Here is a 17,632-nt window from a genome sequence, read left to right as displayed (position 1 = left end):
AGATTCAAGCTATTGCCACCGAGGGCTGTGACAGACACGTTTTGTGCTTTCCTCCTGGAAGGATGCTGATTATGAACAAGGTTAAGAAAGCCACTGGAGTACCACTTAACTTCGTGCATTTCTTTATTGGAAAGAGGATGGTGATGGGAAGATACAGCTGGAGGATCCGAAAAGGTGAAACGTTGCAAGCTGCCTGGGGACAGCTTTGGAAGCTTAGTGGCTCTCAGGGGGTGTGTATTGCTCACCAAGATGCTCTGCCAGCAATTAAAGTATCTGACGTGGCCCAACAGAACACAGGAAGCCCTTGGCAGTAAGAATATATTCTCTGAAAAATCAAAAATTAAATGATGAATGTTGAGAAGAATTACAGTAATGGTAGGCTAAGTATAAAGACATGATGGGATAGCCATCTGGCAACCCCCTCCCTCTCCCATAACCCCTCAAAGCCACACACAAGCCCAAATTCCAGTCTTGAAAACCTACTTGAAGGGCATGAGGGCATGGCATTCTGCTCCCATTTTCTCCTCTCTTTTCTGATCCATCTGTAGCATGACACAGTCTGTAGGACCAGGGGATCACTGAGCTGTAAGAGGGGTGTCTTGAGGAGGTGAAAAGACAGCAGGAAACGAGCTTTGTTTTTGTCAGGGCTTTATGAAAGAACTTAAAAGTTAAGGTAAGGAATGCACCAGATCTAAAAGGCCGTGTTTGGAGAAGGGGCTGCTTGAACAAACTGATGTGAGTAGTCACTAGTCAACATGAGGCACGTTCACACACGTGAAGGAGCTCAGAAATAAGCAGGTAATTAACTGGGATGTTTAACTCAGTGCTTTAACTTGAGCCATAGAAGGCTGGAAAAGGGCGATGGTGACATTTTTTTAAATAAAAATAGTGAAATAGTGGAAACTACTTGCCAGCAGCAGAGACAGTGGAGATGTGAAAGGTTCTGAGGTGAGGAGACATCAGCTTTATATAAGAACAGGCTGAGGCAATGCAGTTGATGGAAAGGGACCTTATTAAACACCTTTTGGAAATCCAGGAAGATTCCAAAGGCTAAAACCAACGATAAGCACCTTCTCTGGGTAGAGAAACAGCCAAAGTTTATGAATTAACGGGGCCGTTAGTAGTATCTCAACTGGGCTGCTCAGAAGTTTTTAGGTTGTTTGGAAATCCCTTGTCATGAACAGCTGGGAAGCAGCTTGGCTGGTGATAGCTCTTTGGGGTGGCTGTGGAGGCCTGGGGAAGGGCTTTGTGATGGTAAGGACGGTAATAAACGACGTGCTGGTGTGAAGTGATCCACGTGCAAAAATGGTTCTTGACTCGCACAGCGCTGGCGTCTGATTTTATTATTCCTTAAGAGGTTTTTTGGGGTTTGTAATGATGGTTTTGTGCAAGTGCCAGCTCAGCGCAAGTAATTTTTAAAAAGCAGGGAGTCACGGGACTTACTGGCAGTGATGGAGAACAAAACGTCACAGTTACTGTAAATCCTGTTCTCGGCATTGTAGGCAGCAGCTTCGGCTTTCTCAAGTGCTACAGACACCAAGGTGACTTCAGAGGGGTCAGAGAGAAGAAAGGGTAAATGAAGTCCAGCAATATTTTCCTCTAAAAAGAGGAGAGAGATACCTCGTGTATTGCTTTACGTAAAAGTAGGGTTGAAGCTGCTGCATGTTTTAATAAAGCAGCTCGGAGTTTTTATAGTCAGGAGTGAGGTACTGGTGCTTGCCCTTCGGTGTAGGATTTCTCCAAGTGCTGCGGTTGGTTTTGTCATAGAAGCAAGCCTTGTGGTTGTGCTGTGTGAAAACTTAGACTTTAGGCTGGCTGTGAAACGATAATTTTGTGGGAGAAAGGAGAAAAAGGTCCTTAACTGCACCCCAGGCACTGTCGCCTCTTCAGGTACTCTGTGCTGGAGCTGATTGCAGGGGTAGGTGGATGGCTGTGGTTTGTAGTGTTTTTTTGTTTTTTTCCTCAAATTTTACCAATTTGAGAAAGAGGAAAGTAGGCAGAGAGGTAACTTCCCCTTCTGTGCCATCTCTGCCTCTCCTCATCCATCCCCTCCTTGCCTTTTGCTCTCACCACATGCTGTGTTGCGGGTTTGGGGATATCCTTGCCATACCCTACTAGCGTAGACTAACAGGATTTATTATTCCAGGGAATGAAGGTAGCTTGTTGCTGGTTGCAGGGGGTGAATCTGCTGGTGGAGGAGCGTGGCACAGGCTCGAGCTGTCCTAAAGAGGGGTTTTGTGGTGAGGAGCAGGAAGGGAGGGATGTCAAGGAAAGGCTTTTTGTTTGACAGCAGCAAATTCTTGGGTCGGAAGAGCCCCATGTGTAGTGTAGCATTGAATTTACTGCTCTGCTTTGATCTTCTTGCCAAACTGCGTGTTGTGGCAAAAGTTTTTAATTTAAAAGAACACAAAGAACAAAAGGAACGAAGTGAATTGCTAATTGCCATTCACCGCACAGCATTAGCTGTCTCTCCGAAGTGTTATTTATTGGCTTGCTGCGGATGGGTTTTCCTCCAGCTGTGGGCAGTGACCTTTTCTTTATCCACCAAAAGGTCTGATTGCTGGGGATTTGTTTTGAAGTAGAAAATAGTCTTTACATAAGCCTTTCTGTGATAAAAATGATGGTGCTGTTCTGGCACATCAGTGGTGCCATGTTCTGGAAGTATTTTGGTGCTGGAAGAAGTGCAGGTGCCTGAGTTATAGCCCTCTGCTTAAGACATTTACTTCTGCTAGAGCATCTTGCTCTGCAATACTTCCATTGTGCCAGTGTTTTGGTGAGTAATGTGGCTTTTTATTTTTACATGACGTGCTGCAAATTTTGTTGTGAGCCCGTGAAATGGGCTTCATTCCCAAGCTGTGTTCCTTGTATGCTTTAATCTTTTGTCAAGGTTTCTTTGTCTTTTTCTCCAAACACGCTCCATATAAAAATTGCATAGTAAAGTCTGTGCAAGACTGAGTCATGCTGATAGACTTCTTTCAGGATAAAATGTGTGTTTCTGGGGTGGAAGGCAAATAGCAGAAAGAAAGAAATGCAGAGACCGCCTTTTTTTCTCCCTACCTTTGAATATGCTGTTTTACCTGCTTGCATTTATTGTGAATCATGGATGTATCTTAAAGAAAAAAAAAAAAAAGCAGGGTTTTGAAATATTACCGTAGAAACATATCTTTAATTTTTTACTTTGCTAGATTCTTTAATATTTAAGTGATTTTTCATTGAGTCCTTAAAATTTAATTAAACTAAAAATTATAAACAGTCTATGTGTATCATTAAGGTAGCAATATATGCATGCTGACTCTGAATCAAAAATAAGGAAAAGGGAAAACAGTAAAACTAAGATTTCATTATGGTATTTCTGTCAATAGTTTCTGAGCTTTGCAGTATATTTAAAGGTAAGATGTTTATCCAAACACTTCCTAACTCTTCAAAACTTAATGTGTTCGTCCAGCACACTGATCGAAACTTGGAGTAAATGATAGTGATGCTGAGGAAAATGAAGATGTGCTCCTGGAAATACATCCTAGGAAAGAGGGGTTGTGCAGGTGCTGTGGTCTTGTAGGTCTAGACCAGAACTGAACATGGTGAAGGAGCTAAGCCAGGTGAATCTGGGAAGCAGGTGCTGATGATGCTGGCAACCACCCTGTTAGAAGGGATGTGAGGTGCTGCTCTTAGTGGTGAGCACAAGTAAACAGCAAATCTTAATGTCCTGTGAACTGAATTTATCTTCGATCAACAAGTAGGAACCATTCTTTATTCTTTACCTGTACCTGCAGGAAACTTTGTAGAGGAGGCAAGAACAGTTGTGAGCTACTCTTCTGAGCTGAAATCCTCTACAAAGTAGCTTTTTTGATTGGTTTGCATTATTATCCTTTATCATTTATTAATACGTAAGAGGCTTTCATAACAGAATCTTTATCTGATTTTTGACAGATATCTTCTGTGCAGGGAGCAAGCAAGAATCTATGATGGGATAGACTTTAAGCTGGCTGAAAATACATTTAAATACTCAGGGCTTGAATAAATCTGAACTTTCCAACACAGCCAGGCTTTGGCTGTGTGGCTGAAAGTTTGTAATGCAGAAGATAGCGTTGGCTTGTTCTCTGTAAGTTCAGTATATGCTATAAGACTATTTTATTTTTCAAAATGTTTTTAAATTCAGTCAAATGATGAACCAGGAATTTAACCTCATGTTTATCTTCTGGTCTTGCTTTATCCAACTTGTTTTAAGTAATAAAATTGTTTTGGTTTTTTTTTTCCTGCTCTTGAAACAACAACAAAAAAAGTGTCCCTAAGAAAATTAAGTCTTTTTAGAATACTTTCATTTAGGAATGGTATTTGTAGAGAGAATCAGTACAAGTAAAATCATTTTAAAGTGACCCTCAGACAGCTCGAAGTGAATGATAAAGTTGCAGATGATTTTGTTGCCCAATTTTGAAGTCATCTTTAGCAATGTTGAACTTTTCCACTAATTAGAACTGTTTCTGCAGCAGATATAGTGCCCAGCTGTGGCTTTCTGTGGGCGTGAATGCACTGCCTCATGCTGCCTCGGAAGGCACGTAGGGGTCAGAAGATGTACCACGTTCATCCTGCCTGTGGATGAAGCAGCTCTGCCTCTGCTGTGTCTGCTTGCTCTCTTCCCTTGGACAGCCTCATTGTTCATCCGAGCATTCAGCGGTGCCTTTCAGCTCTAATGGGGCAGAAGACATACAAAATAATACCTGTAAACAGTTTGCCACACTCTGAAGAAGCCCATCTGCAGCTGAATCCTGGCTCCAGCACAAAGGACAGGGGAACATGCGTGGGGCTGAAGGTGGGATTCCTCCAGCACCAAGCCCCTGACTCACATCAGGCTGTTGTGTGAACCTTTGCTGTGAGCTTTCAGTTCCTGCTGTAATGTAATTTAAAAACACTTAAATGTATGAAATGTAATAGGCTTTGCGAAAATGGGATTACAAGCAGGTGAAGTGATTATCATTGCATCACCATTAGTTCAGGCTTTTTATTTTTTAGAGAATCAAGATTTTTCTCAAGTTTCTCTGAAGATACAGGATCATCAATCAGCCTTGCTGTGTGCACTAATTATTTTGACAGAAGTTTGGACTCAGTGTGCTTTCTGGCAAGTCAGGTGCCTATGATGTAGTTTCCCAAACTTTGTACCATTTGCACCAAGCACATAATACTTATTTTTTATATGGTTTATGCTCTGCTGATGCCTATCATCTGCATTACTCGATTATTGGCCTCTGCCCTCACCGACCTGTTGTGTCTAACACTGCCCAAAGAGTAGATCCTGAGCTTGTTTTGGTTTGTCAGTTGGATCATAAACCTGAGCAGACTTACTACTTTGGTCCTCAGTTATTGAGGCTGTTTGTCTTGGATGTGCTCGAGTAAGTCTATTTCTAGAGTGCCCTGACCTTGTCAGCACACAGTGGTCTTTGGGGATGTAAGTTGACTTCCCTGAGGGGTGAAAGGGTTTTGTTTGGTCTCCGGTTCGGTGTGTAAGCTCAAAGCACACCGGTAAGTTTGTGGAATCTGTCAAAGCTGTTGAATTCCAGTAGGTGAAATGGCAAGGCTACTCGGTGCCATAAATGGCATCAGAAGGGGAAAAGGGTAATTCTAGAAGTTCTTCCTTCCAAGTAACTATTTGAAAGGGCAGACCAGCACCCATATCTTTCCGGGCCTTCCAGAAAGCAAGGTGTTATTTTAGTGCCTACGTAAGTGGTTGTGTATACAGCAGTTCTCCTGGTGTTTGGTATACATGTGTAAATCTTTTAAAGATTTAATCCATATTACTTCTTCACTGGCTGTCAGACGTACTAGGCTGATTTTCAAATCAGATTTTTGAATCAAATGAAAGCAACAAAGCCCACCACCATTGCTATGGCTTGGGGCAGGAAGCAGGGAATGATTTTGCCAAGTAAAAATGCCAAATAGGTGTCCTGAAGGTTAGTTTTCTGTCATAAATGGTTCATTCTCGTCTTCTAACCTACAGCTGTGTGCTTGGCTAAGTTCTTCAGCCCATCTCAAATCTACAAATTCAGTAAGGCCATAACTTATACTGAAACTAAACAGAGTAAATATTTCTTCTCCTCCTCCCCTAACTTGAATGCTACAGCTTAATTCCACGCTATCTTGTTCTTATTTGTAGTTTAAATTTAATCTTTGCTGTTCAACACAATTCTGATGTTTGTAGGTATAATAAAACCCTTCAGTTTCCACGTGATTTATTGAGGTTCTAGTCGGTAGTGGAGCATTTGATATTTCTTGCCTTTCTTCCTAGCAAATATGAAAGCTCTGTTCCCAGTTTTGCTGTTAATAGTGAGGATGTTCAGCTGGTTGCTGTTCAGGGGTCAGTGTTGCTTGGTGTTCACCTGGGTAATTTGGTCAAGACCAAGATGTTTTGTAGCACAAATTCACCTCGTAAAGTCCAAGGTGCTGTATTTAAGGCATTCAGAGAAATCTTTGGATTAATGCTACTGAGGATGAACCACTCTTACACTACTACAACAGCTGTACTTACTCAGGGTGTTTCACTTCTATTCCTAGTGATGTTAATGGAATTCTCAACGGTAGAATTAAAAAAAAAATCATGTTTTGTTAGCATGCTTGTCTTTTAATTATCGGGATTTTCATATTCTTTAGGGAATAAGAACCATAAAGAATTAACGGGTTCATTAGTTTTCTACAGAATAGATGCTGCATTTATAGTTCCCCGTGGTAGCTTTAAGGCGGTAGAAGCTGTTTCCCTCGGATGTTTGTCAGGCTTTGAATTTCCTTGTTTTTAAAGAAAAATTGTTCCTAAGTTTTACACCAGTTAATTTCGTATTTGAGATTTCAGACCGTAACACAAACTTGGATTAATGACCATTGATTTTCAGGCTGCTTTTCTTTGTTCTGCTGTTTTACAGCTTTAGCAGCCTTCCTATGCATGCTGTTAGGCAGAGCATCTGCCAAGGTTACTTAATGTCTTATTATTAGGCAACTGAGGAAGTGGACAGGTTTTCCCAACAGGATCTTTCTGTTAAAAAGAAGAAATTTACAGTCGAATTATAATTCAAGTCTTCCTGGGCCCTTAAAATGCAAGCTGCTAAATAGCCAATGCTGCTGTGTAGTTAGCTGTGGAAGATGCTTATAAATATTTTATTTTTCTTTTTTGTTTCCTGCCTTGTCACCCTGAACATAATTTAATTTTCAAAGAATGCAATTGCCCATGTCCAAAACCACAGAGAGGCCTTTTGGGCTTTGTTTTGATGAAAACAGCCTCTGGTCAATAGATTTTGGAAGTTGCCTAAAATAAGGTTCGTCACTTTGACCTTTCCTTGGATTTCATAGCACTTTTGTAAATTTCTATCCCTCCGTTGGAAAACTATTCCACCAATTCCCATGGCTCCAAGGAATTCTAGGAAGTTTATGTGAATAAAACTGAGCTTGGCTTAACAGAATTTGGGGTTTTTGTCCTTGGATGAATGGAGTAGCTGATGCTGATGGTGCAGGGGTAACCACATCAGGTTGCTGGGCTCAGCCTAGAACAGATGCTAGAGGATTAAGAGTTGATTGAATGCTTTGTAGCTCAACTACATGTGCATCAGCTAGAGAACTCGAGTCCTAAGTCTGGTTGCTTTTTCAGGTTCTGGAGGAGAGTGCGATGATTAAAATGTGCCTTACCCCTAAACTTCAGTTCCTTTTTCTTTATCCTGTGGTTGTGTTTCTTCTACAGTGATTGAGTAGGTGGAGAACAGGGCAGAGACCGCTTGCTGTGAGTACAGGAGCGCAGCAACCTGGCAAGTGGGAAGAGCGAATTAGCAAGTGGTTAACTCCATGCAGCCACGGGTGGCTGTCAAGGTAGAGAATGGCTGGACACAGGATCTCTGGATCTGCAGCTGCCTTTCAATGCTAAGAGTTAATTTTCCTCACTAACTTTTTTTTTTCATTCACTGTGAATATCCTCTCGTAAGGAGAAAAGTGGCTTGTTCTTAACCCCACGGCAAATTTCTGTGTTAAAGTGATGGTTGTAAAAGGCTCAACATGCGCAAATGAGTGTTTGCTTCCAGTTTTGTTCTAGGAAACAGCTGAAGTCTCTTTTTCGAAGAATTCCCAGAGAAAGTCTGCCATCTGCGATGGAAAATTTGAATCCGGCTTCTAATTTGGCAAGAATTGGATTGGCTAAAAATAGAATTTCACACTTGTAAACGGGAGGCGGCCTGAACTGCAGTCAGTGCTACCTGAAATGCTCGTGATGATGGCAGTCGTGTGGCAGCACTTCTCTCGGCGCTGAGTTCTTCAAACCCCACAAAATGGGAACAGGCAAGCAGGCAGGTCACTGAGTAGCCTCTGGTCACACCAATTTTGCTCCACGATCTGATGCTGGGAGCGCTTGTAATAGCAGCAGTGGTGTGGCACCGCCGCTCACGGAGTGGGGATCTGCTCAGATACCTTGAAACCAAGCCTATAAACAAATAGGGCAATGAGAATAACCTCCTGTCCAGTCTGTTTTGCTTCATACTTATACCTGATAATGATTCTGAGCTGTTGCCAGCGAAGGGAGGTAGGAAAAGACAAGGAAATCTTTCCAGCTAAAAAATTGTCTCGCCAATCCACCATAAATGTGTGTAACTTCATTTCAACTCCACTTATGCTTTTGATCCTTACAACAGTGTCATCGTTAGGTGCAGTTCAATGATGTGCTTAATAACAATTTCTTGTTTTCAGGCTTCATGCAGCTAGTCTTCCTGTAAGGTGAGGAATAGGGAATTATTCCCTACTCACACCTCCTCTGGTCACATATGAATGAGTTTGTGCTCAGTATTGGCTCTATTTCTTTTCCAGATCAGGGCTTTTTAAGTTTTATTTTTATAAAATGGAAGCTCTTTAACGTCTCCTGTCTTTGTCCTCCTTACTCTTTTTTTCCCCCTGTTTGTTTCAGATCTTGTATTCCCCCCCTCGGATTTCATCTTGCTGATTCCGTGTAATTGCCCTCTTACTGAAATCTGCTCTCGCCCACTCACAGTTTCATTCCACTTTTCCTCCCCATTAGCTGTGTTTGTGTTTTGCCCATTAATCTCCTACTTCTTCCCCTCTTCTGTTTGGAACAGTTATTGCTAGCAGTGGGCTGTCTTTGAACCCCATGCAAAATCTCTTGGACGGGACCTGATAATTTGAGGGATTAAATACGTAGTGATGAATAGGGGAGAGTGTTTCATGTTGCAAGACAGCAATTCAAAGCCTTACAAATTTTAGAGAGAGCTGGAGTAAACAAGTGCATGTGCTTTAAATGCTTAACTCTAGGGCTTTTTTTTCTTTTGGGTGTTTGTGCTCTCTGTTTTTGCAGGGATTTTGCTTGCAGCTATGAAAGCTTGAAGCAGGATTCCTTAAAAATTAATGAGGGTTCTTATATAACCCAAAGATTTGGGTCTGTTTGTGTGCTCCAAGTATTGAAGGCAATGCTGTTAAGTGCTGTGTGCTTCAGGAGTGCTGGGGATGCCAGCCCAAAAAACAGAAGTACAAGCACTGTGTGTCTTAAGTTAGAGACAGCTCTTTGAGGATGGCAAAAAGGAAAGGTTCAGTCTTGTCTCTTCTTGACTTTGCTACTGGAAGCTGGAGTAACAAACAGGCTTGCATTTTAAATAAATTAATGCAAGGTATAAGCAGGTTAAAGTACAGGAGGTTTTTGTTTTTAAGTGCTAGGTGTTATTGAAGCTGACAAACAGTGCTCTAGGGATGTCAGCTTGCACGAGTACCTTGTTGTTGTTCATCTTGGTGGTCTGGTTAGTTTGGTAGAAGCACAATTTTAGGATGTTTTTTGTGACCCAGGGGAAAGAAAAGGTGCTACTATAACAATGTTCTTGTGCTACTGAAGAGCTTGTTAAAATATGGGGAAGTTTTTTGCCTCGTCAGAGTCCCACATTTATAGGAGATGTACCCCTAGCTAGACTTGGAGAAACTTTATTCTAGCATGTGCTAAATGTTTGTGCTGTTTTCTTAGTAACACAAGAAATGAATGGAAGAAATGATGATTATAACATTTAAAAAAGTCAAAATTGCTATGTAAGTAGTGAGAACACATTTATATTTTGCCTCAAGCAGGGTGGTGTGGTTAGCTTATGGCTTAGCGCTCGGCTTGTATCCAGGCATTAAATCAGTAAACAACCGAAAGAAAATAAGGTGAAGAATATGAATTAGAAACTGCTGAATGGTGATAAAGAGCTCACTTTAAATTCACGGTGCAATTTTTTTTAAAAAACTTCTTTTCTTCTTTCACAGGAAAGATGATAAAGATTATGCTTTAAAGCAAATAGAAGGTACTGGAATTTCTATGTCTGCATGCAGAGAAATAGCAGTAAGTAACATCAGTTCTTTCTACTAGCAAACAGATTTATTAAAAGTGTTGATTTGAGTGCATGCTGTTTTTGTTGGCTGAATCATGTTATTCTACTATATTTTCATTACGGAGGTATAAAATAAGTACAAATGGCGTGGAAGATTTTGCACCTGTTACACTTGCTATCTAAAAATTATTTTTTAAGTTAAAATGTGCTGACTGCCTCACTGCAGATTAAATGCAGCAGTTTAAAAACATGATTAGAGTCGGTGGTTTAAATTAATCTGACTTTTGCATTAGTGTTTTGGTTATTTTCCTAAAGAGGTCAATTCTTATGAGCTCAGAATGATTAAAACCTGTTGGGTTTTGTTTAAATGAAGATTTCAAATCAAACAGGCATCATCATTGCCTCACGGGCTGTAATATACCCATGAATATTAGTCATATATTTTCCTAGATTATTCAGGTTTATATTTTTATATTTCACGTTGTTAGGAAAACATAAGTAGCTGTGGATTGTGACAAGTTTGCACAGAAACTGAAAGTTGATGGGTAAAGCCAGTATGTAGAAGGTTCTGGTTAGCTCCTGTGTATTCTTATTTTGTGGCAGTGCTTGGATTTATTTATCTTGAAATGTTTCAACTGAAATTGATGAATTAGGAAAGGAAATAACCATAACTCATGTGTTTGAGTAAGTGTTTCAAACCCACAGTCTTGAAGGATTTAAAACTAGTAGATCTACTGCAATTTCATGTTTGATTGAAGAGCGTATCAGGATTTCAGACACCGTTGACTTCAAGTTGGCTTTGATTTCAAACAATTTAGTCCTTGAAATGAGTGAGGTGAAAAAATGAAATGAAACTATATTCTGCAGGAGAAGGTAATTGAGCAGTTTTTGAAAGCCGAGCCTTTTTTGCCATGCTAGATAGACATCTACAAAGAACTGAAGGAGCTGAAAACAGGGCCTTAAATTTGGAATATCCCAGCCATTTTGGCAGTAACTTTCCAAATATTGTGACTTCCTCGGGGTGAATGCTTTTGGAAAGTGTCAGCTACATTTTCAGAGGGATTTGTGAGAACATTTTATTTGTATTTTTTGCACTGGTTTCCCTGAAGAGTTTAAAAGAGTTTATTCTACGTGAAGCTGGCAGGAGAAGCTTGTTAGGGAGGTGTCTCTCTTTGCTCCGGGAAAGATCCTTACTCAATTTGTATCTATTAAAAGAGAATTACTAATTTGGCTGACAGTCAGGAACAACTTGGCCTCTTTGCATAGCTTGAGGACTGCTGTGTAATCATTCCTCTAGGGCAGCAGGGTCCCCTGTAGTGATAAAAGAGGAATGAGAAGCAGGGAAGCTTCCTCCTTGCTCTGAGCTGCTGCAGCTGCAGCATTGCACCCTTTGAAGAGAACAGCAGTACAGCTCTCAGCCCGTGGTGGGAGAGTGGTAGAGGTGAAAGAAGGGCAATGTTCTGAAAGCACCAAAGGCACAGGGAAGGCAGGTCGAGAGTGGAGTGGAGCCCAAAAGCAGGTGTAGAGAGAGAAAGTCAGAGTAATCTGCAACAGCATTCCTTGAGCTGCTCTTGGCTCCGCTTCCAGTTTTGCTTCCAGGCTTCAGCTGCTGATGTGGCTGAGTTCTCCTGCAGTTGAATTATTAACCATGGACTTCTAGGGTTTGAATTTTTTTCCTTACTGCTTTTGAGATGCTTTTTTTTTTTGAAGGTAAGAAGGAACATTGTCCCCCAATTTCATTGTTCCTCTTGTTTTAATTCCACTAAATATATATATATATATTTCCATTCCTGTGAATTAATATCATAAAGAAAATCAGGAACTTCATATACAGATTAGCCACTTGAAGAGTAATACCTATATTGTCTATATTGATTATATGAGTAGTGTATATATGAAAATGCTACTAAGTTAATCAGCAGTGTTGTACCCTAAAATGTAATCTGTACATTTAATTAATAAATTTATTTGTGGCAATACTTAAAATTCAAGACTGAATACCAGACTTTGTAACAGTGTGGTCTAGACCATCCTGATGAGTACTTTTTTTTTCAAGTGTGGTGGTATTGAGGAGAGGTAAGATGACTTGCATTGTGAGAGATATGTATCGCTTTCAGTTTCTCAGAAGAGCTAAGTTCTTGCATTTTAGTCAGATTTTCTGGCAAGAGTGCAGTTTGATAAAAATCAAAGTGAAACTCTTGTTTTTACAGCTATACAATAAATTTTGTCTTGTTTTATGATGACTATCTTCAGTCCAGGAATGTTGAGTAACCTATATGTTTAAAAATGCCCCAACCTACTTTTCTGAGGCTGATAAGTGACAGTGTCAAATTTTCAGAAAAAAAATAAAGTAGTTGACCTACTTCAGTGGAAAGAGCTGTGAACCAGGGCAGTGACATGAGGTGAAATGGCTGACTTGGTTATGGGATGAGCTCAGCCTCTACAGGAATATAAAACTCTTGTGTTTTAGTACTTGTTGCAGCCTGAGAATTTAGACCTTATGTTCATGAACCTAGCTCATTTCTTATTCTGTTTAAATAAGAGGCGGTTTTTAATGCTTTTATGTAAACTGTTATTTTTTTTTTCTGAATATGCTAATTGATTATCTTTAATATTGAGATAGTTGTAGAGCTATAGCCTTCCTTATCTTCCCCCATTCACCCACCATGTGAAGCATCTGGGAATCCTGCCTCACCCAAAACCTTTTAGCTGAATGTTTGTCTGTTCTTGTTCTCTATAGAAGTGCACGCTTTCTGGGCTTCCCGATACCTTTTCTATGATATGTGCCTTCACTTTCAAGAACTAAGCGGGCACTATAAACTGCGTGCTCACCATACCAAGAGTTAGATTTTTATTAGGTGGGAGAGTAGAGGGTTAGAATGGTGAGAAGATGTGTATAAAAATGTGTAGCACAAAGTCCCAATCCCTCAATTCTTAGATCACTGGTTTAATCACAAGGAAGAATGTTCTTAAAAATTATCTACTTGGAATAATATGGCAAATACGATGTCACAGTTCACAAAGTAGGATGTTTTTTTGAGGCTATAGCAAACTGGAGTAGTTAACCAAGCTTCATGTAGTTTCAAGCTTATGATTTTGGTTTGAGAAGTTTCCTGTGCAGAAGACTTAGGTTTTAAAGTATTCATAGAATGGCTTGGGTTGGAAGAGACAATTAAACCATCAAACTCCAACTGCCCTGCCGTGTGCAGGGGCACCTCCCACCAGACCAGGTTGCCCAAAGCCCCATCCAGCCTGGCCTTGAGCACCTCCAGGGATGGGGCATCCACAGCTTCTCTGGGCAGCCTGTGCCAGGGCCTCACCACCCTCAGAGGGAAGAATTTCCTCCTAATGTCTAGTCTAAATCTATCCTCTTTTAGTGTAAGACCATCCCCCTATCATTATCTACCTGAGTAAAGAACCCTTCTCCATTTAAGTCCCCTTTAAGAATTGAAAGGTTGCAACAAGGTCTCCTTGGCCTTCTCTTCTCCAGGCTGAACATCCGCAGCATCCGAACATCTCTCAGCTGTGCTGTGCTCTGTCCTGCCTGCCTGTTGATTTTAGAGCACAGCAGCCAGCTTTTACAAGTTAGAACAGCCTCCAGACTGATGGATCTGGGACAGAAAATTGCAGAACAATAACTAGCTGGCGTCTTCGTTTCCGTTCTTTCGGTCTGCCTTGGAGGCATTTGGATTTCCTTGGGATTTTGTGGTTTCATGTTAAAACAAATGCAGGCTGTTATCACAAAAGGTGATACTCTTAGTGTTGGATCTGTTAGTAATATGGCTGCAGGATAAGTTCATTCATCTTGACCCAGTGGAAAATTAAGTGTTGTTAGTTTTCTGTTGTGTGAGCAAGCTGAATTGACCCATTCTTCAGCTGTGCTGTGGCTCTAAGTGCCTCACGAGAAGCTGTAGGTAAAACAGACAGATAAAGCAGATGTCCTGTGCCCCAGGTGGGTGAGAAGGGAGCCCAGGTGCCATTCAGTTGGTGGCCTTTGCTGAGTTGACCTCAGTGGAGGCTGCTGCACGGGTTGGTCCTCCTCACGCAACAGGCCTCCTGGGCACCAAGGAACATGGTGCTGCTTACCTCAGGCCTCTTCCCCTCTGCCAGTAGAAGAAGGACTTAAGGGCTTTTTCCAAAGTCATTCTGAGCTAGACCAAGGACTCTGAAGCAGCACACAGCCATTGGAGACACCCTGCAAGGCAGAAGTTGAAAGCTAATGACTCCTTGATTCACCCTCTTAGTCGTCTTCCCTGAGTAAAGGACCAAGTGATTGTCCCAGTGGGTGGAAGAGATGCTGCACCTCACATTTCTTGTCTGAGTGCTGACAACGTGTGGCCCAGGCCTGCTTTGAGTAGATCATGTTCAGAGCAGGGCCCCATGCTGCAGTGAGATGGCCTTTGCTGTGGTTTAGTGATATGCAATGGGGAACAATTTGTGGGTGCAGGTTCCTCACGTTAAGTATGGGTGGCTGTCCTGTTCCTTCCGCATTAGCAGTAGAGGCACTCTCCTGCAAGGCAAAGTACAGAAATTACTTAAGCAAGTACAGTCCTCATGTTAGAAGTACTGGTTTTCTTGGCAAGCCTTCCATGTGGTGAGAAGCAGCGAGGTACAGAGGAATACAGGTGTTTAATGTGACTCCATTTGGCCAGACTAACAACTCTCAAATGCTTTAATAGTAATATGGTATGTATACAAACAGCATTCTTGAAACAGTTTGTATAAACGGAGGGTAGTAGTAGGTTTGGTTCTGTTCAAGTGGGATGAAAACAGAGTCACCATCCCTGGAAGTCTTTAAAAGATGTTTAGATGTAGAGCTTAGGGATATGGTTTAGTGGGGACTGTTAGTGTTAGGTTAGAGGTTGGACTCGATGATCTTGAGGTCTCTTCCAACCTAGAAATTCTGTGATTCTGTGATAATAAATGAGAGAAATTGTAATCCTTAAGAATTGTAACAGTTTCTGTGAACAGAATTGTAACAGTTTCTGAAAACCTGCTGAGTTTGACAGTGCTGGTGTCATCAGGATTCTTCATCCACCTCCTTACTTTCAGAGAACCTTCAGTAGCATCTCAGTAACTTCTAATAATTTGAACATTCTTGAACTTGAGATCCTAATAAATACTGACGTCTGTGTGATCATGTAAGGCTCATTTCTTCTGGAAACTACAAAAGTTAAATCAGAGTTGTGCGTTTTCTCTCTTGACGTTGTGTGTTGTCAGGCTTCTTTTTACGACTCAAAAATTTAGGACTTGAAAAACGAAAAACAAAAGGACAAACTAAATCAATAATTTCACAGTTGTAAGTCTGAAGAACTGTAATTTGAAAAATGTATTGTCAGCCTCATAATAAATTCAGAGTGCGCAGCATTATGACTTTTTCTGTTACATTGCCTTTAAGCTTTCATTTGAACAATTTTGAAAGGAAAACAGCATGTTTTTTCAGTGGATGTTTTGTTCTTTTTTAGTACTGTGGAATATCTGACTTATGAGAGTATAAAATGAAAATTGTATTTACATTGAAAATAAGATCTGGAATCTAATGGATAGCAGCTAAGTCAATGTGGGATTTAACTTGTATAATAAATTTGCTTTTTAGAGTTGAAATTGAAAGTTTAAAGTACTTGAGTAAAGGTACACTTTTGATAGGAAACTAAGAATAACAATGAAAACTTTTAAAAAGATTTACTTCAGGAATGTAGAATTAGGTGATGCTTCTGGAGTTGTCATATTCTATTTCTTCAGACAAGCCAAGTGCACCTTCAGAATTAGCAAAGTTCAAGTTAGGCTTGTAAGGAGAAAAAAATCTCTGTAGGGAGACAGTCTCATTCCAGTCTGTTATTATTAAAAATAATTTAATCCAAAATTATTTATGACTTCAGATTCATCTGTACTTGTGACAGTATTGTCTGTTAGAATAGCTGCTCTTAGTGTTTTTTTTTTTGTTGTTTTTTTTTTTTGTTTGTTTGTTTGTTTGTTTGTTTAGAGAGAGTTCTTTCTCTGTCTTTCTTTTTTTTGCAGGCTATAAAGATTTTGGTTGTTTGTCTCTTGTTCTGCTGTAGCCAGGAGAACGGAGCCTGTAGGCTTGGGCTTTCTTTGCCCTGTTGTAGTTGGAATTCATCTTCCCTGAATTGGCTGGAATTGTGTGTAGTATTTCAGGTGATGTCTTAGTAAGCTTGTACTCATCTATCCTAGCAGCTGTTCCACTGTTTTTTATCTGTTGCAGAATGACAAAATCTTAGTGCTGTCCTGGTCTGCCTGCCTCTCTTTCTCAATGAATCATGGTCTGCTTTTTCTTCCATTCCCTTTTTTTTTCTGTTTCTATCTTAAGTCGTGACATGACTACAAATGTACAATTTGCTCGGTCAGGTAGTGGAACTGAGCCTTTTTGAGGCGTGAGACAATTGGATTTTCAATTTATGCCATCAAACTGGCAAGATGACACAATAGTGATTTTTTGCTTAACTGAATGTTTTGATTGATATTGCATAGCTGCTTTATGTCCAGCCAGCTTTCTCATTACTCTCTGCTTTAGGGGAAAAGTGTTGTGTAGCTCTTACAGGAAGGCAATGAGTGCAAGGAGTGACCTTATCTAGCCTCATCTTGACCTGCCTCAAGCCCTGAGAAGGGCCTTGAGAGAAGCTGTACTTGTTTATTGAGGTAGACGTGGCAGTATTGCAACACTGAGTAATTTACCACGCATAGTAGCAAGCATCACGAGTGGAGGTGGAATGGCATTTGCAGTAAAGCTAGAAATTCTCACTTCTGGAAAGAATGCACTCGTTCAGTATGGTCTCCTGCCTCATGAGAGGTGTCTGTAGTAATGAAGAGTTGTGCTGCAAATGTGTGAGTGTCACCAGCTGAAGGAGACCTCCACATTCATGGAGACGTGTGCTGAGTTCAGCTCGTATTTGATGTGAAGGTAGTTACTGTAGTGTCCCTGAGCAAGAACAGGTTTGCAGTAATAGTGTGGTAGTTACTGATTATTTAATAATGTTCTGTCTAACCCGTGTTTGCCCTTCTTCATGAAGCAATTCAACAATTTCATGTGTTTCAGGGCACTTTTACTTGTTGCCCCTCAGCTGCCCCATGGCTGTGGAATGAGTGTTTCTGCATTTGGAAAGGGAGACACAGGAATCATAGTGCAGGCCCGAGCCTTGGGCCTGTAGGGATGCTGGTTCCTTTCCATGTCTCGAGCAATATTTATGAAAACAAGGGAAAGCCTAGATGGGAGCAACGTGGGGTTTTGACGCTCAGGTCAAACCAGAGGTATCAGCAGCAGCATCAGTTGCACATCTGCACTTCTTGAAGGT

At 40.9% G+C, this 17,632-nt stretch overlaps 1 protein-coding gene across 4 annotated transcripts in view; it reads left to right on the top strand.

Moving 5' to 3' along the window:
- Nucleotides 1–17,632, top strand: part of CDK8 (cyclin dependent kinase 8) — a 73,216-nt gene that overhangs the window by 7,182 nt on the left and 48,402 nt on the right. For 2 of the 4 annotated variants that reach the window (XM_027469486.3, XM_027469483.3), the window contains exon 2: nt 10,258–10,333. The exons of the other annotated variants lie outside the window; for them this stretch is intronic. In XM_027469486.3, coding sequence (XP_027325287.1) covers nt 10,258–10,333 — 76 coding nt within the window. The remainder of the gene's footprint in view (nt 1–10,257; nt 10,334–17,632) is intronic. 4 annotated transcript variants of the gene reach the window in all.

This window comes from Anas platyrhynchos, chromosome 1, assembly GCF_047663525.1.
Source record: "Anas platyrhynchos isolate ZD024472 breed Pekin duck chromosome 1, IASCAAS_PekinDuck_T2T, whole genome shotgun sequence".
Taxonomy (NCBI): domain Eukaryota; kingdom Metazoa; phylum Chordata; class Aves; order Anseriformes; family Anatidae; genus Anas; species Anas platyrhynchos.
This window is presented reverse-complemented; position numbering and strand designations above follow the sequence as displayed.